Below are 25,415 nucleotides of genomic sequence, written 5' to 3'. Positions count from 1 at the left end.
AACAAAGTTTTTTAATATATTAGACGCTATATATACAGAACAAACAGCTAAAATTATAATAAATGGTGAACAGACCAAACAAGTAGATATACAACGAGGAGTAAGACAAAGTTGTCTAATATCGCCACTATTATTTATTTTAACATTAGAGGCATTGTTGATTAAAATAAGAGCAGATAAGGAAATAAAAGGATTGAAGATTAAAAAAGAAATGTATAAAACACAAGCATTCACAGATGATGTGGTGTTTGTCTTGGAAGAACCAACAAAATCTATTTTAAATTTAATAAATTTAATTTAAATTTAATATGGGAAAGTCACAGGATTTATTTATCTTCGTAGATTTCATCCACTTTCTTGCCCATATTGGCCATCCTTCCATGCACCCTGATTCGGTAAATGCAAGTGTACTCTGGATTTCCCCAGTTGCTCTCCACTTTGATTTTTACATGCTGGAACGCCTTCTCTTGTTCATTCTGAAATGTAGATGAGGGAAAAGAACAATCATAATAAAAAGCAGTCGAGATGAAGTCATCCTCTTGAATGGCTCTGTCGGTTTAATAGAAGAGTGCAAAGCCTATACTGTATATCTATATACAAGAGCCGGGGTGGCGCAGCAGGTAGAATGCTGTACTGCAGGCCACTGAAGCTGACTGTAGATCTGTTGGTCAGCGGTTCAAATCTCATCACCGGCTCAAGGTTGACTCAGGCTTCCATCCTTCCAAGGTGGGTAAAATGAGGACCTGGATTATGGGGGCAATATGCTGGCTCTGTTAAAAAGTGCTATTGCTAACATGTTGTAAGCTGCCCTGATTCTAAGGAGAAGGGCGGCATAAAAATCAAATAAATAAATAAAATAAATCTGTAGACCTGTTTCCCAAATGCTGATATAACTGCTTTGGGATTGTTCTTCATCAGAAAGAAGATTTGTGGTGGGGGGGGTTGTTTTTTGTTTTGCTATGTCCCATTAGCTCCCAGCAATATATATAGTCCTCAATATATGACCCCAATTGAGCTCCAAATTTATGTTGCTGAGTGAGAACTTTGCTAAGTGAGATTTGCCCCATTTTACGACTTTTCTTGCCACATTTGTTTAATTAGAAACACATTGTTACTTAACAAATTGTTAAGTGAATCTGGTTTCCCCATTGACTTTGCTTGTCAGAAAGTTGCAAAAGTTAATCACATGGACCCCGAGACACTGCAGCTGTCAAAAATGTGAGTCAGGTGTCAAGTGTACAAATAGGGGTGCTGCAATGGTTACACGTGTTAAAAAATGGTCATAAATCACTTTTTTCAATGCTACTGAAAGTTTGAACAGCCATTAAGTAAACTGTTGTAAGTCGGGGACTATCTGTATAGTGCCACAGATTATCTAAACTATATTTCCTCAGGAGCAGCTCTGGTTTTCCAGCTCTGGCCTAATCCACTCCTTAAAGTACTGAATTAAAAGTTGTCTGATTTTTAGTAGATGGGGCAGAAATTGGAGAGATTCTTTCAAAACAACTCCCTCTGACACAGCCCCTTCGGTTTTACTCTATCCTACTTTATTTATTTATTTATTTTATTTATTTATTATTTAGATTTGTATGCCGCCCCTCTCCGCAGACTCGGGGCGGCTCACAACAGAATAAAACAATTTATAACAAATCCAAATATAATTTAAGATATTTAAACAACCCCGGTTTGATTTAAAAAACCCCATTTACTAAACAAATATACATACAAACATACCATGCATAAATTGTATATGCCCGGAGGAGATGTCTCAGTTCCCCCATGCCTGACGACAAAGGTAGGTTTTAAGGAGCTTACGAAAGGCAAGAAGAGTAGGGGCAGTTCTAATCTCTGGGGGGAGTTGGTTCCAGAGAGTCGGGGCCGCCACAGAGAAGGCTCTTTCCCTGGGGCCCGCCAACCGACATTGTTTAGTTGACGGGACCTGGAGAAGGCCCACTCTGTGGGACCTAATCGGTCGCTGGGATTCGTGCGGCAGAAGGCAGTCTCGGAGATATTCTGGTCCAGTGCCATGAAGGGCTTTAAAGGTCATAACCAACACTTTACATTTTAGTTTTACCTCTACCCCACTTCTCCCATTTCTAGTTTACCTTCAGTTGGAATGTCTGAATTGATTCCTTCTCAGTATCATACTTGAATGTTCCCAGCAGGATCTCCTCTTTTGTTTCATCATTTAGCCCCTAAAATTAAAAGGAGGGAATCAGTGTAGAAGAGTTGAATGCTGCCAACAAAGTCAGGTCAATGCAGAAACCAAAAAAAAAAAAAAAGGGAATTTTGAGTCTTGACAAGCAGGCAATCTTTTAATGGTGAGCGGAGTTATTTTATATGAAATGGGCAGAGAGCTACGGAGAGTGGTGTGATTTTTCACCCTGGTTATTGCCAGATTGTTTTTAACATGTTTATTTTATTGATTGATTGATTTTCTCCACTACACAATGAGGGTTTTAGTGGGTATACACATAGTAAAATACATGATGTAGGTTATATAGAGGATATACCCATAGTAAAATATATCTAAGAAAGAGTAGAAGAGAAGATATAGGAATGTTAAGATGCCTATGTTAGGGCTTATGTCAGAAAGCTATGCTGCTAATTTTCAGCAACTCTGGTGTACTGATCTGGACTTTGACTTTCCCTGGAAGTAGCAGGCAAAGGTTTTGTCCATTTCATCCTCCTCCTCCCACATATTGTATTCCAAATCATTATTTGTTACAATTTAAGATCTGTGCACAATAATGGGCTGCGGCCCCCATGGGAGGGGGACACAGTGGGATTTGTAAGTTCATGCACTATTTATAGAATACTTAATAATTTTTTTATTGTCCTTCCTTCTCTAGTACCTTAGTATGAACCTTAATTGCTTTTAATATAGGAAATAATTAAATAGTGTGGCAGTAAACATTTTGGCAGCTCATTGCTATATGTTCATAATGCTCCCACCTCCCATTTTTCCCCAAGAACTTTGAGAGATGAATTGGTCTGAGGGAGAATGACTGGCCTAAACTCTGCTGGCTTTTATACTAAAGGGAGAAATAGAACTCGGAGCACTGATTTCTAATCCTTCATCTTAACCTCGATACCAGAATGGCTCCATATCCTATTTCAGCTCAATATCAAGGGCATAGTAGCCTTGGTGCTTCCTAAATTGGAGCTCTTTTAATGAATCTTAGAGGAAAGATATAAGGTAAGTTAAAACAGTATTGTACTCACATAAACCAAGAAATCTTTTAAGGCGCTTGTGATTCCTTCCGAAAAAGCTATTGCTTTAGAGATGTGCTGAGCTGTAACGGCTGTGAGTCGGACTTTTTCAGGCAGCTTAATTACGACTTGGCCTTCAGATCCTGAGAATGCCCAGCAGTTTCCAGGGTAAACATCCGGCTACAAACAGGAGACCATTCACATAAATAAAATACTCAAAATTGGAATCACTCTATAATATGTAAATAGATACATTGCTCTGGGGTTAAAATGGTTTATACAAGAAACACCCCCAATTTGGTGGTAGGGTATGTATGCTTGTCGGGTGGTGGGCACTTTTCACTATACACTTGTTGTATGTTGTGGGTATCTTAAAATTGTTAAAAATCAATTAAAAAAATGAATTCAGGTCCTGCAGATTGATTTGATGTGTGAGTACAATAAGTACTGGGGTTTCTCCAGGAGTAGGGTGAACTTTATTGTGAATGTGTGACAAAATTACTTCTGACCTCTAATCTGTGTTTTCTCTGGCTTATTAAGAGGTCAGATACACCAGCAAAGTAAACTATTAGTGGGTAAATAGAGTTTTGTAATTAAAACAGAATAATATCCCAACTAGTGTAAATTTTCCAATCATTTGCAACCAGGAAAATGTCATTCTTCCCTCATTCCTCCGTTGTAAATGAGGCATTCCCTCTTTCTCATTCTCTTTCTGTCTATCTGCCTTTTAATCTCATTGAGGGGAGTAGTGAAGAGAATGGGCAAGAAAGGACCAGGATCTCCAACATTTTTATTTTTATCCCTCTAGAAATGAAGGGAATGGATGTCGAACTGGGGAAAAGGATTACATAAAGTGAGGAAAGTACAAGATATAAAGAACAGAGAAAGGGGATGGATGGGATTAAAGAAATATTCCCAGAAGGTTGGCAGATTTATTTTATTTTTTAAATTTATGCGTTTGTTTATCAAAACGTGTAAATAATAGCAGGTATTGATATAAACACAAACATAAGTAAAGTAGGTACAGGCAAATAGGACAATAAGACAGGGATGGTAGGCACAATAGTTTGCTTATGCATACTCCTTACTAATAAACTTATTGTGTGTGTGTGTATTGCTCAAAAAAAATAAAGGGAACACTCAAATAACACATCATAGATCTGAATGAATGAAATATTCTCATTGAATACTTTGTTCTGTACAAAGTTGAATGTGCACAACAGCATGGGAAATAGATTGTCAATCAGGTTGATTACACAGAAGTTTGATTTACTTGGAGTTATATTGTGTTAAGTGTTCCCTTTATCTTTCTGAACTGTGTGTGTGTGTGTGTGTATTTATCACCAAGCATTTATCACCAGCAGCCAATGCTTCAGCAATATAAAAGGGGCCATTTTCTTCCATTCTGAAGCCCAATAATGAAGACTTCTATAGAAATGGGAGAGAATTCTCCTTTTGCTTTCCAACATCCAGAAAGCATAAATAAGGAGAAACAGTCTACACTATAGCAATAGTACTAAGATTTATATACCATTCAACCATGCTTTACAGCACTCTCTGAGATGTTTACAACATTAGCAGCCCCCAATTTTACCAACGTCAGAACAAAGGAAAACTGAATCAACTTTAAACTGGTCAGGATTGAATTTCTGGCAGTGAGCAGTTACCCTGCAATCCTGCATTCTAACTACTGCGTAATCACAGCTTTTGCCATCATTTAAAGTCTTCTTAAATACAGCAACTCAGAACTTCACAAACTATTCCAGATATACATTCAGAAACAACATACAAAGGAGAAGATTTTGTTCTTCTCTGGAATATTCTGTTTTTGAGCTGGAGAGTTTTGTGCATCCCTCCCCAGGGTTGGGCTACTGCCCGGATGGGAGGGAACGCAGTGGAGTAGCAAAATTGGAACTCCACCCTAGAGCACCCAATTTGCACTGAAAGATGTTGAAAGAAAATGTAGCGTGTCCTGCATAAAACACGCCCACAGTGTGGTAGTAAAAAATTTGGTAGTTCTTCACCCTCCCTCTCCCTGCTCTAAACCAACCGAAATCATATTATTGTAACTTCTGAACTCTGCCTTAGTTTAATGCAATTAAAAGCAACAGTTAGATTTTCAAGTCAGAACAAAATAGGCCCTGAAGAACAGCAGAAAAAGTTTGCAGAGCCATTCACAAATATGTGCATCCTTTAATTTTAAGGAAAGCACTGAGATTTCCTTAAAATTAAATGAAGTCAGATTTTATCAACATTTCGATCTGGAATACAAGATCTCTAGGAAATCCAAGGGCTATAGTGTAGGCTAGATTGAGAAGTTAAAGAAAACATTCAGAAGAAAATAATGACATGTATATAGTTATGAGATAGAAACTGGACTCGGGGCAGTACTATTTTTTTAGCTGAGAAATTGTATTATTCTTCTGAATTAACTAATAGCAATGATAGAAATACTGCACCTGTAAAATAGTTTCAGGAGGGTTGGCTGAAGCGATAAATGGAAACCAACAGTTTTCCTGGTGTAAAAAATCGAAAGACTTAGATGACCTGTCTTTATCAATCGTGGCTCCTAGATAGACACAGATGATTATGTAACCTCAAGTTGTTTTCTATTTCTAGTGAACATTTAGATGTATTTTCTTGTGACAGATGTTTTTTAAAGTCTAGAATTAGTAGGGTAAAATATAAAGAGATTTCTTATCAGAAATTACATTCATTCACATGTAATTTCCCAATATTAGTTCCAGCGTAGTCTCCATGTAGATAGATGATACTTTGATAAAGGCTAGAATAAGTACAGAATAAAATATAAAGAAACTTTTCATCAGAAATTAAATTCACTCATATATACTGTAATTATCCAATAGTAATTCATCTTTTGTAGAGTTTAGTGTAGAAAGAGAAAAATCTGTCAGATATGATTTCAAATCACTTTCTTATTCCCCCCCCCCCCCCCCCAAGCTTCAGTTCAGGGATTTAAATGTGATGCCCATTAAACATTTAAATCAACCAAAGCTTTCAGATACTTCTCAAGGGCAACCAGGTTCTCAAGATCCAGAACTGGGTGTAACTACTGCACAACTCGCAGTTTATGCAAAGACACTCCTGGCTGTGAGTTGCAAACCCAAAGCCACTCCATCTTTCAGGACATTACCTATTGACTTTTGAGCCCAGTCAGCCTTCTGTATATCGTCTTCAAAAATCTTCTTAAAAGCCAAATTGAGCATATCAATCATTTCCTGCAAAGGAGAAGAAAAATACACCAGGGAAATGGTTTATACAAATATCAGTTACATACGTTAGACATCGTAAGTTATGAATAGAACCATAGACTTAATTCCAACTGTTAGCAACAGATACACAAATATGGACAATAAAGCATCATGTCAAAAAAGCCAAAATTTGCCAACTCGGCAAATGGTTTGTTTCTCAAGTTTGCTGAGTAAAGACAGGAAATAAATGTGCCCAAATGAATAGCCCATAAAGGAATATTAACTGGTATCTAATAATATTTTTCTATCAGATTTTAGTTAAGGAAGAATGGTTGCTGGTGCTTAAAACAGTGTGTACCACGATTCTTTTAGATAGCATTAAGATGTTTTCATCTCTCAGTTAATTATGTGAAAAGATGGTGTCTATGAAGCATACACTATAGCCAGCCCTGGGACACAGGCATTTGGGGGCTAATATCAAAGACAAAAATTTATATCAGTGCAGAAATCTCTATGCAATGCTCATGGTTTTTAGACATAAAGGCTGGAACTTCTGTGGAGAAGAAAAGTATGTAGAAAGGAGAGGTAGATTTAATAATTCTTAGAGTCATCAATCAATTCAAACAGACTATGTCATGTAGTAGGTTGGAGATGTACAAATTTCCTTTAAACTTTTGGTAAAGGATAATCCCATAATTTACTATTTTATTTAATTTCTATACCACTCAACTCTCCAAAAGCAGTAATTGTTTTGTCTTCACCATAAAGACTTAAAACATACTAGAACACCTTTTATTATAAGCATCTCTATCATGAGCAGTGGGAAATCTATGACTAGGGCAGTGGTGGCGAACCTTTTAGAGACTGCAAGCCAAAACCCACTTACTTGTCGCAAAGTGCCAACAAGGCAATTTAACTGAATACTGAGGTTTTACTACCTAAAATAATGATAAAGGCAGAGTTCAGCTAATTGTTCTATGAAAAATGTGATAAATGCACTTTTATGCCCCTTCATTTTTTCTGCTTTTGAAATATTATGCTCAATAACAATAAAAACTTTTGTAATATCATTTCTCTTTTTCTCCTTCCCTTTCTGTTTCTCTCTCTCTTTCCTTGCCTCTCTTCCCCTTTCCCTTCCTCTCTGTCTTTTTCTTTCTCTTCCACTTTCCCTCCCTCTCTCTCTCTCTGCCTTTGCTTCTCTCTTTCTCACCCTGTTTCCATCCCTCTGTTTCTCTCTCTCCTTCCCTCCCTCTCTCTCTCATTGCCATCATCTGTTTCTCCACCCCACCCCTCCAAAACTGGTGCTGGGTGGTGGGAATCTGGAGGCTGATGAGCCTAGGAGCAGTGCACCGAAGTTCAGCTGGATGGCAGGGAGGCATGGCACCCCAACACAGGCAGCTCTGCAGGAAAAGCAACTGAGGCCAGAAAGAGCCTAGACCAGGGGTAGGCAAAGTTGTCTCTTCTATGACTTTTTTACTTCAACTCCCAGAATTCCTGAGCCAATCATGCTAGCTCAGGAATTCTGGGAGTTGAAGTCCACATGTCATACAAGAGCCAACTTTGCCTACCCCTGACCTAGACGATCCAGGGTTGCATTGCGGCTCTGTGTCGTAATGAATTTCAGGAGGAGGAGGACCCCATCTCCTCCATTGGGAAACACCTGAGCTATGGTGGTGAATCTATAGCATCATGCGAGAGGTGGCATGCAGAGCCCTCTCTGTGGGCATGTGCATCATCGCCCAAGCCAAGCTCCATCCCATTTCTTTGTCGGTTTCATTTTCAGGGAAACAAAAGTTTGTGGGACTAAAAAAAAAAATCACTCAATCAATTCCAACTTTGTGAGATCTTCTCCTTTCATGAGAAGTTGGAATTGATTGAGTGAATATTTTTTTAGTCCCACAAACATTTGTTTCCCTGAAAATGAAACTGATGAAGAAATGTGATGGAGCTAGGCTGGGGTGATGACGCACGTGCCCACAGAGAGAGCTCTGCATGCCACCTCTCGCATGATGCTATAGATTCACCACCATAGGTCTAGGATTGTCCAAACTATGCCACTGGTTGATTGTTCTCCCTGTTGGGAAATTTCTCCTTGGTTCTTGGTTGCTTTTTCCATTGATTAGTTTCCATCCATTGTTTCTTGTCTTGCCTTCAGGTGCTTTGGAAAACAGGTTGATGCTCTCTGCTCTCTGCAGCCCTTCAAATATTGGAACACTGCTTTCGTGTCATCCCTAATCCTTCTTTTCATTAGAGTAGATAAACCCAATTAGCATCATCCTTGTTTCTCAACATTTTGTTGATATTGTGGCGACCAAAACTGGATGCAACATGGAATACTAGTGCCCAGTATGGAATTATAATTTACCCTTTTGCAGCAGGAAAGAAACCCTCACTCTGGTTCAATGGTTTCCCTACTGTATTTTTTAAGCATATTTGGTACGGGTGAGGCTGGGCATGAGGACAACTAACAGACTTCAGTTTTGTAAAAGGGGGGAAAATGACATTCTATGGTAGCTAATAGATGTGCAAAAGAAAATGATAATCTGGAAAGATCGAAACCAGAGAATTTCTGAGATTAGTTGCAGCTTCCTACTTTCTCCTCTCCTGGTAAGTCACTTTCCTGAAGGATTTGCTTGGTGGACTGCAGGCGGCCTTTATGGAGGTTGCTAATCTCAGAATGCAGTTGATCCATTTCATTCTTAAGGTTCTGAATTTCATGGAATTGATCTTCCAGCAGACGTTGAGATTTCCTTGTAATAAAGGAGGGAAAATGGGTGTCAGGATTATATGCAAAACTCTGAAAAACTGTTAAATGGCAAAACAAAAGGATACAAACCCGTTCTATTGTTGCTTCCGTCTAGTGTTGCCTGGATTTTTGCTGTAGACTAGTGTGATACAGCTGGTCCTTGACTTACAACCATTCATTTAATAAGTCTGAAATTACAGTGGCACTGAAAAAAGTGATTTCCGACCACTTTTCACGTTTAGGACTGTTGCGGCCAGTGTTCCCTCTAATTTTTGGGGGTGGGTGGGCAGAAAAGTATAGTGTCTGAGCGGCAGTCCCTTCGGGACTCGGTGGCACAGAAATAATTAATAAACAAACAAACAAACAAACAAACAAATAAAAAATCCACTCTGTTTTGCCTCAGAGAATTTCAAAATAAAATACTGTACTGTGTGTCTACAACAGTGAGCTCATAATAGGGCAACTCTATCAATATCAAAATGCCACTTAAATAGTTGAGCTAGTTTCAAACTAGATTTTGATTTTCTTTCTCTCCTCCTTACTCCCATTCTTTTTCTTTTTCTTTTCCTTCCTCTCTTTTTTCTATCTGTTTCTCTCTCTTCCTCTCTTCCTCTCTCTCTCCTTCCCTCTCACTCTTTCCCTCTCGGCTTCTGGGCAGGTTTGGAAAACTCTGAGTTGATGATGATTTTTAAGTGAGTGATTGCTCACTGCTCAGCTTCGAGGGAACTATGGTTGCGGCCTCCCCATGGTCACATGACAAAGATTCAGATGCTTGGCAACTGATTCATATTTATGACGGTTGCAGAGTCCCAGTGTTGTGATAATCTTTTTGCAACCTTTTTATAGACAAAGTCAATTAGGGAAGCCAGATTCATTTAATAACCATTCTATTAACTTAACAAAGGCAGAGTTTCACTTAACCAGCGTAGCAAAATAGTGGTAAACAGGGGCAAAATTCACTTAACAAATGTCTCATTTAGCAACAAAAACATTTGGGCTCGATTGTGGTTGTAAATTGAGGACTGACTGTAATCATAACTGTTTTCCAGACCATTCCTGGGCCTGCAATGCACCAGCTAATTATTGTGGTTACATAAGACTGGATATTAAGGCATTTCCGCTGAATCTGAAGGATGTTAGAATCAAGAAAGGAGATATTAAGCATGCCTGACCCAAATACGGTAAACCAGGGATGTCAAACTCAATTTCATTGAGGGGCGCATCAGGGTTGTGTTTGATCTTGGGGGGAGGTAGGCGTGGCCATAGTGGGCGTGGTCAGCTCAACATCACTTGGTGGTAGCTGAGGCACCAAGAAGCCAATCTTTGCTGTTTCCAGGGCAGTCCCGCGGGCCGGATGTGGCCCATGGGCCTTGGATTTGACAGCCCTGCCCTAAATATAGTCAGGAATGAATCTTTTTGAATTCAGGGGAACTTACTTCCACAGAAAGGCGGATAGAATTGCAGCTTAAATATTTTCTCCTTGGGTGTGAAAGAATGTTGCACTGTAGTCTCTAACCAAAAGCAAATGCATATTTATCCAGAGAGGACTTCCAATGTGTTTTCAGTCTTAGGATTGCCTCCAAAGGGATTGGTGTAGGCCAGGAATAGGCAAAGTTGGCTCTTCTATGACATGTGGACTTCAATTCCCAGAATTCCTGAGCCAATCATGCTAGCTTAGGAATTCTGGGAGTTGAATTCCACAAGTCATAGAAGAGCCAATTTTGCCTACCCCTGGTGTAGGCCAATGATGGGATTGGACAACCAATTATTTTAACCCTAATGTATATGAGATAAGGTCGGTTGCAGTCGGTGTTAGTGGGGGATCAGAGGTCGAACCCGAGGTCTCTCCATTGTGGGGTGCCTCAGGGGTCGGTCCTCTCCCTCCTGCTATTTAATATCTACATGAAACCGCTGGGCGAGATCATCCAAGGGCATGGGGTGAGGTATCATCAGTACGCTGATGATACCCAGCTTTACATCTGCACCCCATGTCCAGTCAATGAAGCAGTGGAAGTGATGTGCTGGTCCCTGGAGGCTGTTGGGGCCTGGATGTGTGTCAACAGACTCAAACTCAACCCTGATAAGATGGAGTGGCTGTGGGTTTTGCCTCCCAAAGACAATTCGAATTGTCCGTCCATCACCCTGGGGGGAGGAATATTGACCCCCCTCAGAGAGGGTCCACAACTTGGGTGTCCTCCTCGATCCACAGCTCACATTAGAGAAACATCTTTCAGCTGTGGCGAGGGGGGCGTTTGCCCAGGTTCGCCTGGTGCACCAGTTGCGGCCCTATTTGGACCGGGAGTCACTGCTCACAGTCACTCATGCCCTCATCACCTCGAGGCTCGACTACTGTAATGCTCTCTACATGGGGCTACGTATGAAAAGTGTTCGGAAACTTCAGATCATGCAAAAGGCAGCTGCAAGAGCTATCATGGGCTTTCCCAAAAATGCCCATGTAACACCAACACTCCGCAGTCTGCATTGGTTGCCGATCAGTTCCGGTCACAATTCAAAGTGTTGGTCATTACCTATAAAGCCCTTCATGACACTGGACTAGGGTATCTATGAGACCGCCTTCTGCCGCACGAATCCCAGTGACCGGTTAGGTCCCACAGAGTGGGCCTTCTCCAGGTCCCGTCAACAAAACAATGTTGCTTGGCGGGGCCCAGGGGAAAAGCCTTCTCTGTGGCGGCCCCGACCCTCTGTAATCAACTCCCCGCAGAGATTAGAATTGCCCCCACCCTCCTTGCCTTTCGTAAGCTCCTTAAAACCCACCTTTGTCATCAGCCATGGGGGAATTGAGACATTCTTTCCCCCTAGGCCTTTATAATTTATGCATGGTATGTTTGTTTGTATGGATGTTTAGTTTTATAATAAGGGTTTTTTAGTTGTTTTAGTATTGGATTTACATGATGTTTTTTATTACTGTTGTTAGCCGCCCCGAGTCTACGGAGAGGGGCGGCATACAAATCCAATAAGTAAATAAATAAATAATGAAGCTTGAGGCTTACATTCCTAGACCAAGGCATGCCTGGCTGGGGAATTCTGGAAATTTGCCAAGGTTGGGCAGCCCTGTCTTAGTTCCTGTAGTTCTAAGCCTGGCTGCATTTCAATAAGCCACATTTCCCGAGATTTGTACAGTTCTTTTCCTTTAAACCATAACTTTTCTTCCATAGATTTAAGCAGTTTATACATTTAATTAATGAGTAAAGTCTTTTTCTTTAAGATATTTTGGAGGGATGTATAATAGTCTTACCAGAGATTGTTCAGCTCAGTTTCATACACTTTTGTAAGCTCCTTAAAACCCACCTTTGTCATCAGCCATGGGGGAATTGAGACATTCTTTCCCCCTAGGCCTTTATAATTTATGCATGGTATGTTTGTTTGTATGGATGTTTAGTTTTATAATAAGGGTTTTTTAGTTGTTTTAGTATTGGATTTACATGATGTTTTTTATTACTGTTGTTAGCCGCCCCGAGTCTACGGAGAGGGGCGGCATACAAATCCAATAAGTAAATAAATAAATAATGAAGCTTGAGGCTTACATTCCTAGACCAAGGCATGCCTGGCTGGGGAATTCTGGAAATTTGCCAAGGTTGGGCAGCCCTGTCTTAGTTCCTGTAGTTCTAAGCCTGGCTGCATTTCAATAAGCCACATTTCCCGAGATTTGTACAGTTCTTTTCCTTTAAACCATAACTTTTCTTCCATAGATTTAAGCAGTTTATACATTTAATTAATGAGTAAAGTCTTTTTCTTTAAGATATTTTGGAGGGATGTATAATAGTCTTACCAGAGATTGTTCAGCTCAGTTTCATACACTTTTGCTAGTTCCTGTTGGAAGGAAAAAAACATATATGATTCAACTTTTATATGAACAATTTGTAACATGGACCTCAATCATAGTTAACTGTAGTTAATTAATGACCATTTTAGAATATATATACAGTATATATATATATATATATACAGTATACGTTTCTTGATTTAAATTCAATTCCATACCTACCCAGCCAGAATTATGCAGTAAATTATAATCTTATCATTTAGTGATTGCCTCAGATAGTGAGAATTTACCATTACATAGATGATGAAAAACTAACTTTGGAATCAATAACCACATTTACCTTTACAACATCATTTGGTTACCTATCCACATTGCCTTGTGCTTATCCCATACCCTCTGGTAGAGACAATACATTTTAATTTATGTTTGCTTGTTTGTATCCTACTTTCCATTATATATATATATTTACAAAATATCCCAACATACCTTCTTCCTCTTATTTTTCCCACAATAACAATCTGAAGTGAGTTAAGGTGAGTGTGTGTGACTGGGCCAAGATCACCCAGCTGACTTTCAAGGTTAAGGCAGGACTAGAACTCAGTGTCTCCTGGTTTCTAAGCCAGCATTTTAATTGCTATATCAAACCCAAGCAAGCTGTCACTTCCTGAGCTGCTTGTTTGTGTAGCAGTGGTTACTCCAAAACTGCTGAGAACAACTTAACAGGCTCAGTTGTGTAACGTTAATTAGTTGATTACAGCCTGGAAGCAGCTGCTGCCTGGAATTGACAAAATCCTGGTCACTTTCACCCCTGAAGGCATTTGCCTCCCAAGAAGCTGCAGCTACACTCCTTTCAATGCATAATCCCCATCATGTATCTGTTCACTCTCCTTCCAGTGAATGTAAATGCAAACACCATTCCCATTTTTTCTAATTATCTCAGTGCCAGGGTAAGCATTTCAAACGATGGGGAGTAGGGGAAAGGGGGCATATGATTTGGCCTTTTCTCCAGGTTCTTCATAAATTGAGTTCTCCCTACACCTTCCACACTGCTTGGAGCCCCTCCCTTATGATACCAGGTTGCAACGCCTTGGTCCCTTCAGCCTTGAAAGACGGCGTTTAAGGGGTGACTTGATCGAAGTGTATAAAATCATGCATGGGATAGAAAAGGTGGATAGAGAAAATTCTTTTCTCTATTATACAATACTAGGGCAAGGGGGCACTCCTTAAAGCACATAGGTAAGAAAGCGAGGACAAATCAAGGGAAATATTTCTTCACCCAGAGGGTCGTTGGTTTATGGAATTTAGCTGTCAGCCTTGATAGCTTCAAGGCAGGATTAGACAGATTCATGGATGCCAAGTGTATCGGTGGTTATTGAAATGGATGTCCATGTGCCGCCTCTATGTTGGTTGAGGCAGGCAGGATTCCCTTGAGTACCATTTGTTGGGGGTCAAGGGAAAGGGAGGGGTTTGCCTTCTCCTTCTGCTCAAGATCCCCATGTACAACTAGGGGGCCAATGTGTAACACAGAATGCTGGACTCGATGGGCTTTGGCCTGATTCAGCATGGCTCTTCTTGTGTTCTTATGCTTGGGTTCACACAACTGTTATATCCTAATGCTGTAAAGCAGGGATGTCAAACTCATGTTGTCATGTTGTCATTATGTGACGTATTGTGACTTTTCCCCCCCTTTCACTAAACCGGGGTGTGGGGGTGGCCAGTGTGTGATGCAGCTGTGCCATGATTGTGACACCCCTGCTTCAAAGCAAGGGAAAGCTGAAGTAAAATAATAAGTAGAATTGTGGTCATGTGATTTTTTGCTTAGTGACAGCTTTTCTGAACAACAGACTTGTAGTTTGTCAATTGCAGTCACTAAACAAGGAGTACCTATTTTTGGAGAATGCAAAAGTAGAGGAGCCAAGTTTGCTACTTGAGCCATTCTTTTATATTTAAAAAATAAAATCCATATTTTAACTGTCACTTCCATGATGACAGATTATACACAAATTCACTTGCTGTTTTCCAGATACAACATTTCTGGTAGCCTCAAAACCCAAGAAAACAAATGTGAAAAGCATCTTTGATGGCCTCTTATTATCGAGCAAGGGCTTGTTTCCATTGAGAATTGTTACTGAAGAAAGGATCTTTGTGTGTGGCAGCCTTTTTGTCTTGAAGCCAAATTCTCAAATTCTCTATGAGTTCCCGAATCTGGCCCCAAACTATTTCGATGACTTCCTTTTCTGTCCCTTACATGTAATGGTGCTTACCTTGGATGACAGGCCATCAGATAATTGCAGGTATTGACAAACAATGTAAACGGTGCCTGTAAGAAACAAACAAAACTGGGAAGTTTCTACAATGAACTCTACAAATGCCTTTTGTCTTGAAGCTTCATGTCCAAGAAATTGCTAAAATTACACAGAATATTAGGAAAGATGTTCCTCTAGCATGTTATCCTCTTTTCTCAAAACTCTTCAAGAAGGACATTAATCCTACCTACACTGAAATTTGGCAACTTTTTTTTAAAACAATATTTTTATTGATTTTTAACAACACAACACAAAACAGTGCATAGTGAATTGTGCCCACCACCCCGACACACACACATTCCCCACCACCAAATTGTGGGAGTTTCTTGTATAGTCCACTTAACCCAAGAGCAATATATCTGTTTACATATTATAGAGTGATTCCAATTTATTTCTTGTAGCTTGGTCTCGGATTCTGCTCATCATATATCGTCATACCTTGTCCCACCGTCCCATCAGCTGTCCCAACTCAGTTTCATTATCCGAATTTATCCTTTTTTCCATAATTTCAAATTGAATGTGGTCCATCACGTACCCATACCAATTTTGCATTGTCCATTTTGTCGCATCCTTCCAACCCAAAACTATTACTGCCTGAGCGCTTTCTATTGCTGCTTTTTTTATTTCTCTAAATTCTCCCATCGCCTTGCTTTTTACTAGTACTGCCATTTCCTTAGTGATTGTCCATTGTATATTTAGCATTCTATTGATATCCTCTTTCACTTTTTGCCAAAATTCCTGCACTATCGGGCATTCCCAAAACATATGCATGAACACTCCTTTGTCTGGACACCCATGCCAACAATTCCCACTGACATTCTGCTGAAAGTGTGCGAGTTGAACGGGAGTAAAATACCACTTATGTAATATTTTCCTTCTCATTGCCCTGATTCTTGTATTTTTAATTTTCCTTATATTTTCTACTATATTTTCCATCTCTTGTACCTCTACTTGTATCTCATTTTGCCACCATTTAGTCAATCCATCAATCATATCCCCTTTTGACTGCACTAGCAATTTATATATATTGGTTGCTTGCGCCTTTATCTCCTCACTTTTTTCTCTTATTATTTTCTCTAACCCTGTCTCCTCCCTCCATAGTACTTCTTTATTCTCCCTTTCATTAAGATATTTACATATTGCATTAATTTGTAGCCACCTTCCCTTACCTAACCACCATTCTATATGATTTCTACTTGGCCTGCCATCCTTCTTATGTAACTGTTCTATCTTATTTGTCCCTCTTCCCTTCAACTCTCCTATAACCCTATTTAAATTCATTTCATTTTATCTATTTATTACATAAAGCGATGACGGTTTAGATTTATATAATCCTATTTTCCCCTGCCATTTTTTCCAAATTTCCATAGTCCCTTTCATGGGGCCTATTAATTTACCTAAGTCGCTCCTGTTCCACTTTCTAAATATTAATTCTCTATTCTTCATCCCGTTTATCTGTTTTTCCAATTTCACCCATTTATTTTCACATAATTGCAACTCCATTAACCTTTCCATTTGAAAAGCTTCCCTATACAGCTCCAAACATGGAACTCCCCATCCCCCCTCTTTTTCATTCGCAATTAACCACTTTTTCCTTATTCTTGGTCTCTTATCTTCTTCAATCTAATAATTTAGTTTTTTGTCCCACTCTTTAACCTTACATGCGGATAGCCCCCCCGACAGCACCTGGAAAAGGTACATCATTTTGGGAGCTATCATCATTTTTAATGCTCTTATTTTAGCAAGTCTCCTTAGCTTTTTCTCTTTTCAGCTCCTCATCTGTTTCAACATTTTCCTCCATATTAATCTATAATTCATCTCTTCAATTTTCACTGGGTTTTTCAATAACCAAATTCCCAAATATTTTATTTTTTTTAAGTCCTAATTTCAACCCTGATTCTTTCCTGATTTCTATCTGTTCTCTCTGATCTGTATTTAAACACATAATCTCTGATTTTTCCATATTAACCGACAGTCCCGATTCCTGTTTAAACTCTTGTAAAATGTTTATTTGGCAACTTTATTGAACACTGGGCACGTTCTCTCCTTCCTTTTGAAAGAATAGAAAAGCTTTTTAGTTTTATAAACACAGAGTAATATAGAAGTGCATCTAAGAAAAATATCACCACACACAACCATTTCCCACTACCTGAAGGAGCATTTAAAATCTGACGTTTTTCTACTGATACTTACCCTTCAAACAGCCTTCATTTACTTCAACCACCTACCCAAATTGTCTCTTACAGAAGCTCTTTCAGTACTGAGAGAAAAATCTGTATCTGAGAAAAAGGTGAATGGTCATAGGATATACAATAACATGCCCTTGTTTGCAGGTTGGATACTTCTGCTGTGCAGTTCCATGCGTATTCGTCCTGCAAGAATCTGCAGTTGGATCCTGGTTCAGAGGAGCAGGAGTTGGAGCTGGGACTATCCAACAGGGAAGACATAGTCCTCTATAAATGAGTGGAAAGTCGAGGGGATGAGGATGAGGAAGTCCCAAGGCCGTCTGGCAGTGAGAGTGGGGGGGGGGGGGCAACCGGATGGGGATCCTCCTGCAGGAGCAGAGCTGCTGCACAGGACCAACAGAGATGGTAGCCTCAGTGGTGGGCTGCTACCTGTACGCCTCGGAGCTCCATTCCGCTAGATTGCGCAATTTGCGTGAAACCACTCTGATGCCGTCTTCAATATTCTGGTGACTGGCACCATCTTTTTTTAAAAAAATCCTGCGAGGGGATACCCAGGTGCGTGAAATGTCATTGATTTTTTGCTTCTCCACGTGTGTGGAAGCAAAAAATCACCGAAATTGTATGCGAGCGAGCGTCCCCTCAGGAGATTTCAGCAAGTTTTTGTTTCCTGCGCATGCGCAAAAGCAAAATCAAATGTGGGAACGCACGCACAGGCACACATCCATGACCATCCGAATGAGTAGGATGCCCGTGCAGCGCACCAGTATGCAGGTAAGTGGATCCCGCCGCTGCTCTAGACTGCCTCTGACAAGGAACGGATGAGGAGAGCAGAATGGAGAGGGGCACAGAGGAGATCAGCGAGGTTGCTTACAAGGAAGCAGCCCCGTCCTTCCTCAGAAGGAAAGCTGGGGAAGGTTGATTGAATCAGATGCTTGAGAAGGTGTGTCTGTCGGGAACACTTGCTTGTTTTGATGTGCTTCTTCCCAGCTTCACTGGATCCTGTTCCTTGAATTTTGGGCTTGGTCTCAGCTCTCATCCAGGCAGTAGCCCCACACCTGCTTATCACCCTCTTTCCTCGTGGGACTTTGTTTGTAAACTCAGAGTGATGGAAAAGCATTAGTGGGTTGTGATAATGAGCAATAAGGAAACCTTCCTTAACCACTGCCTTGCCCACCTGACGTGAGTTAAAACATGAACTTTTCTGGATAAAATCTGGCACATTGGGACTTCTGACACTCAGGTCATCGACACAAGCACCTTTTTTGTTCAATCCATGAGAACCTCCTGCTAGTCAGATGGTTTTTTTTCAAATCTCAAGTGGAAGTACTTACCATAAATGACTGAGGCAGCTATGGTGAGCAACATCAAGCATTTCACACAGTTTTCCATTTGGCTTCTGTGGAGGAAGGTAGGATCATTAAGGAAAAGTCAATAGACGGGAAAATTCTTAGGATAAAAATGCTAAGGATAAGAATGGGAATTTTGATAATGGCGAAGGCCACTCAAGGGCATTGCTCGTTCTTTTCCCAACCAGAGAGGTTTATTAACGAGTCATTCTGAGGGTTGCTGCTGCTTCATGTTTTTTCTCTCTCCTCTCTTTTCCTTGCTTGATATCTGCCATAAAACAATGCATGGTGTGATGTCATCAAACAGGGTGTTTCCTTAGCCCCTAGTGCCAATGGTATCACACCATACATTATGGCTATGCTAGCTGTTGCATGAGAAAGGGAAGAAACACCTAGGACAGGGGTAGACAAAGTTGGCTCTTCTATGACTTGTGAACTTCAGCTCCCAGAATTCCTGAGCCAGTCATACTAGCTCAGGAATTCTGGGAGTTGAAGTCCACATGCCATAGAAGAGCCAACTTTGCCTAGCACTGACCTAGGAAGATGCATCTATTGAGTTCAACCAGTTCAGCTTAAGGTGTTAGCAACATTGTTAGGTATCAGATAGGGGCCTTTCGCAAACTGGATATGCAGATATGGAATTGGAAATTGCCTGCATGTAAAACAGGTCAAGCATCAAATTCTAGGCAATGCTCAGGTTATTACATTGCTTGAGATATGGAAAAGCAGAAGTGAGAGTAAAATAAATAGTAGAGTTGATGACAACCAGCAAGAGGATAAGCAGAAAGACTACTTGTGAAGTAGAGGAAGACATAACATAAGCTTTCTTCCTGCAAGTAATGGAGGAGAGAGGCAGCTTGAGTCTATGCAAAGGATTCAAGAAGTCCATGGGTGTTTCAACTGGGTTTATTTCAACATGGCCAATTCTCCATAGGATGATTCACTGCGGGACAAGAATTACACTAATATGAAAGAAATGGTGGAATAGAATCAGTGAAGAATGGAAAATTTAATATTTTAAAATTTATTTTAAATAATAAAATTGAATTGTTAAATTGTCCCATGGCGAGTTGTCCTGATGTGAGTTGGCCATGGTGAATTGACAGTGGCAGGTTTTGTTGCAGCAACTTGGCTGGGCTTGATTGATTGATTCATTCATTGGTTGATTGGTTGATTGACTGATTCATTCATTCATTCATTCATTCATTCATTCATTCATTCATTCATTCATTTGTGTTTCTGAATGGTTGTCCCATTTCCATTCCCAACTCAGCCAGTGTGGACAACTTTCACCACCAAAGAAATTGCTGAATACGTTGGCTGGAGAAGATATGTGGTTTGGAGAATCTGAGAGAAGTAGACTTGAATTTAGAGGGAGGGACTTGGGACTATGAAAAGAGAGAGAGAGGAACTGCAAATGGGACCATGCAGAATCTGTTACTTTTAAAGTCAAGGAAGGAAGAAATTAAGGATAATTAATTTGTGCATAAAAGGCACCATTAAAACACAATAATTGAATATTTTATAGTTATAATACATTATTTTAATATATAACATGGATTTATAAACAAAATAATTTTTAAATATTTAAATTCATGGGGATGTGCATGCAGGTGCAGGGTCGGACACATGGGTCAAAAATGCATGCAGGGAGTGGAGGGGCAGGGGGTCACTTGCATATGCAGGGAGTGGGGGAGCATAGGGGGAGTGCGCACATATGCGGGGTGTAAGCAGGGGAGTTGCATGGGCAATTGCGAGGCTAGGGGGGTGTCGCACACGCATTGCATTATGGGTGTGCAAGTATGCTTTCGGCAAGTGACAATAAAAATGTTAGTCACCAATGTGTTAGGGTAACACCTCTTTAGCCTATTTAAAGTCTTTCATGTCATCTAATATATGATATTTTCAACCTCTACCCCACCCAACGTAGAACTTCTGTGATGGAGAAGACGATTAGATGCAGAGTTAGCTGTCTTGATTATGATGTCATTCCAAAAGAGGTTTTGGACATTTTTACATTGCTACTTACCTAATACAGCAGCAGAATTTTCGAAGACAGCAGATAAAAGAAAACACAATAATGCTAGGAATGCAGCATATGGTTTCTGTGAAACAGAACAATTCACAAAACAATTAAGGTGTTGATTCTGAAAGTTTATAAAGTAACTGGGAATATACTTGTTTGGTCATCTGATCTGCCTGAGGACTAAGATAATAGCATTTAGACTTATATACCAATTCACAGTGCTTTCCAGCCTTCTTTAAGCGGTTTACAGAGAATAAGCATATTGCCCCCAACAGTCTGGATCCTCATTTTTCCCACCTTGGAAGGATGGAAGGCTGAGTCCATCTTGAGCCTACTGAGATTTGATCTGCCAAACTGCTGGCAGCCGATGATCAGTAGAAGTAGGTTGCAATACTGCACCTCAACTACTGCACCACCAAGGCTCATCAAAATACCTTCCTAGCAATAAATAAATAAATAAAATTGGTAAATTCACAATTCAAACTCTTGGCAAATACAACAGTTAGCCCTATTTGCTGTATGCACCATCTATGCTGTTGCTATGTGTGATTCATCATGTCACAGCCTGAGATGTAGAATTAAACCCTATTTTAGCAAATAGTGGAACATTAAACTCCAAAATAAAATAGTAGGTTGCACTGAGATTTAGATCTTCATCCCATTTTAACAAATAAGGATCTCCAAATTACTGATATGCAAAATTATTTACAAGGAAGGGACTCAATCTGAAACACAGTACAGTGGTACCTCTACTTACGAACTTAATTCGTTCCGTGACCAGGTTCTTAAGTAGAAAAGTTTGTAAGAAGAAGCAATTTTCCCACAGGAATCAACGTAAAAGCAAATAATGTGTGTGATTGGGGAAACCACAGGGAGGCTGGAGGCCCTGTTTCCTCCCAGGAGATCCCTAGAGAGGCCCCATAGAGGCTTCTCACTGCCTTTTCTGGCCCTGTTTTGTCCCAGGAGATTCCTAGAGGGGCCCCACAGAGGCTTCTCCCTGCCTTTTCCGGTTACAGTTTTGGAGGCTTGGGTTTGTAAGTGGAATAGGTTCTTGAGAAGAGGCAAAAAAATATTGAATACCCGGTTCTTATCTAGAAAAGTTTGTAAGTAGAGACGTTCTTAGGTAGATTATAGGTAAACTGTACATTATATTAACATAGCCAATCAGTACTATTGACCTTAGATTCAATCCAGAGAAGATTAGGCCTTCTTAAATCTTACTAAAAGCAGATGGACTTTTAGAGTTAAATGCTCATTTATTATATCCAATGGGTCAGCCTTAGTAGTGGACATTTTCTGAGATGAACTGTCCCTTTCTACATATAGGAAGATGTACAGTAGATGAGTAAAATGGGTGAGGATATTCTCAAATTGGTCATTCCTGCATTTTAGAGCTTACTATAGGCTTGGGTGAACACATAAGATTCTGTATTAGAGAACCGGTGTTCCAGAAAAGCATGAGGTGAAGCAACTTGCTACTATCGTTCTATCAAAAAAGCACCTTTGGGACAATTGTTGGGTCAAGTAGATAAGAAAGAAACTCCAGAAGAGTTTGTATTTGCCAATCTACTTAAATATTATTCCATTATTATTAGGATTGTTGTTGTTGTTGTGATGATGATGATGATGTCTTAAAGACTAAACAATATGATACTCTAAAGTTGGAAGTTGTCTTGGAGGATTAACTTCCATCCCTGATTAAAGGCTGGTCTAACTTCTGCTTGAATAACTTTAGTTATGAAATGCACCATATTTTCAGGAAAGCTGTAGGAAAGTGGAACTGCTACATACTCAGCATACTTTCAGATGAAGCTGTGGAATCAGATGACGAGTGGCTACAGCAACTCTCACCAGCAAAACCTCCTGTTGAAGAAAACCCATTCTCATTATCCAGTCATCACTATCATCCTATATCAATAATTTCTGTAGACAGACTGGATTTGCAGTATCTCATCTGACTTCCATCTGCATCAATATACATTTCTACAATCTGTACAGTAGTTTGTTTTCTTTCCTATTCTTGTATCTTGGCCCTCTTGAATGCATCAATTGCAAGAGAGATAACATATGAGAGTAAATGCAAAATTATGCAGGGGTCTCCAACCTTGGTAACTTTAAGTCTGGGGGACTTCAACTCCCAAAAATTTCCTAGCCAGCAGTGATGGCTGGGGAATTGTGGGAATTGAAGTCCTCTAGGCTTAAAGTTGCCAAAGTTGGAGACTCCTACTTTAGTGGATTTGTATACACTGCATAGATCTAAACTAGCAAAAAGATTCAAGATGCATTCCTGACATATTTTCTCTGGATTTTTTTTTTTAAATCCCTGGCCTCTAATCATTAGTGGGTATCCAAAGCCTAAATGTTTCTTAGACTTACCCCCCTTGTCTTCTCTCTGATCATAAATTGAAGACATCTGGCTAGATGAGGTAGTAGATGTCCTTGGACAACCTCCTGAAGAATTAAGCAGGAACCAGCTGAAAGAAGAAGAGTTGCAAATGCTCTACAAATGTACTGTTATATTGGGGTGCCGGCTTTTTTAATTACCGTGAAAAATACGAACACTTTAGCATTGAGCCATAGCACATAGACGTATATACCACTTCATAGTGCTTTACTGTCCCCTCTAAGTGGTTTAAAGAGTCAGCATATTGCCCTCAACCACCTAGGTCCTCATTTTACCGATCTCGGAAAGATGGAAGGCTGAGTTAACCTTGAACCGGTCAGGTTTGAACTTCTGGCAGTGAGCAGTGAGTGAGCCTGCAATGCTGTGTTCCAACCACTGTGCCACCACGGCTCCTAAATAAAGCTTTTTTCATGCTTTTAGCTGTCATTGGGGGCTGCCTGAAATACAATGCATTATCCTAAGAATGATGTTCCTTAGTGTCTTCACTCCATCCATTGTGTCAACAAAGCATATTAAAATACTATTTGCTATTCCTAAAAATTGGTTCTAGCCTACAGTTTCCCCAAAATGGTGTAACTGTCCTGCAGCAATGAAGACAGGATCCAGGGGAGGTGCATGAAAAACCTTTTAACCTCATTGTTACACCCATCTTTCCCAAAATTTCATTGTATTGTTTTCATTGTTCATGTGTGTTCATGTGAGTTCATGTGGACTATGAAAGGGAGATGTGTACATTTAATTATACTTTTTCCCAATACTTTTTAATATTCAATAATTAAAGCACAAAATCCAAAGAGGGAAAAAATTAACAGAAGCTAAACTAAATTAAAACATTTTTAAAAAGATGTGAGTTAAAATGACAAAAATAAATAAAACATATCATCCCTACTAGTTGAACACTGACAAATACAGTATATTGCAACAATAATAGCTCTCTCCCTTGCAAAAGAGGTCCCAGTTTCATAAACTTCTACATCTATTTGCAGCCCAATTTGACCTATCATACATTTTATATAGACTGCTCAAAAAAATAAAGGGGACACTTAAACAGCACAATATAACTCCAAGTAAATCAAACTTCTGTGAAATCAAACTATCTACTTAGGAAGCAATACTGATTGACAATCAATTTCACATGCTGTTGTATACATTCAACTTTGTACAGAACAAAGTATTCAATGAGAATATTTCATCCATTCAGATCTACATGTGTTATTCCCTTTATTTTTTTGAGCAATATAGGTGTGTGTGTGTGTGTGTGTGTGTGTGAAGAAAAATAGTTAAAGCCCTCGTTAGGGCTTTAAAAAAACTTTATTCAGAGAGAATAACAATGAAAGAGCTTGCAAGCCAGTAAGAGCTGGGAACATCATTAGCACCTGGAAAGAAACATTCGCAGCAAGTAGAGCAATGGAAAAAACCCTGCAAAGACTTAGGGCTTGTAAATATTCTTAGCAGGGAATAACAGTGAAACAGCTTGCAAGCTGGTAAGAGCTGTGAACATTGTTAGTACCTGGTTAGGGCAGGAAATAAACTTATTGAGAGCAAGTTAGAGCAATGAAAAAACACTGCAAAGAATTAGGGCTTAGAAAACATTCTTGACAGAGAGAAACAATGAAAGAGCCTGCAAGGTAAGAGCTGGGAAGATCGTTAGCAGCTAGTTAGGGCTGGAAAAAAGCTACATTTAGAGTATAAGATGCACCCTAATTATCAACCTCTTTTAGGGAGGAAAAGGGTGCGTCTTATACTCCAAAAATACGGTATTCGTTATGTTACAGTAACTAAATCCATGCATTCTTCTTACTTCTTTGACTGGGTCTTGCCCGATCCTCTTGTTGCCCTGGGATTGCTACCTTGCTCAGCAGGGTTATCTTGAAAACCTGGCATTGCTTGAGCTGGATACCTCCGCACAGAGCGTCTCCCATCCATGACTGAAAGGACAACGTGACAATTGGACGTATTTTGAAATAATTCTGTTGGTTGCTTCTAAATTATTGTGCTCTCAAAATCTCAGCACCAAAAAGTTACATGCACAAACAAGCACCCTGCTTTCCACATTCATCAAAATCGCCTCCATTCTGTCTTTCCAATGCACTTCTGTGATGTGTGCAGATTTACCGTCTGACCTCCAGCGTGTGATTCACAATAGGCCTACAGTGAAGTATACATGATCATCTCATGACATCACAATAGGG

General features: G+C 39.8%; 1 protein-coding gene across 1 annotated transcript; it reads right to left on the bottom strand.

The window, feature by feature from the left end:
- On the bottom strand, positions 1-25,149 carry LOC139158909 (SUN domain-containing protein 3-like). Its single transcript, XM_070736248.1, has 13 exons — positions 25,025-25,149; positions 23,196-23,293; positions 22,611-22,682; positions 20,823-20,898; positions 18,779-18,843; positions 15,220-15,275; positions 12,428-12,468; positions 9,019-9,175; positions 6,368-6,452; positions 5,673-5,782; positions 3,226-3,393; positions 2,106-2,195; positions 1-476 (listed from the first exon to the last, which is right to left on the bottom strand). The coding sequence occupies exons 1-13, from the start codon at positions 25,147-25,149 to the stop codon at positions 327-329; spliced, it is 1,293 nt and encodes a 430-aa protein (XP_070592349.1). The 3' UTR covers positions 1-326.
- Between the last annotated feature and the right edge of the window lie 266 nt (positions 25,150-25,415).

Source organism: Erythrolamprus reginae, chromosome 2, assembly GCF_031021105.1.
Source record: "Erythrolamprus reginae isolate rEryReg1 chromosome 2, rEryReg1.hap1, whole genome shotgun sequence".
NCBI classification, from domain to species: domain Eukaryota; kingdom Metazoa; phylum Chordata; class Lepidosauria; order Squamata; family Dipsadidae; genus Erythrolamprus; species Erythrolamprus reginae.
This window is presented reverse-complemented; position numbering and strand designations above follow the sequence as displayed.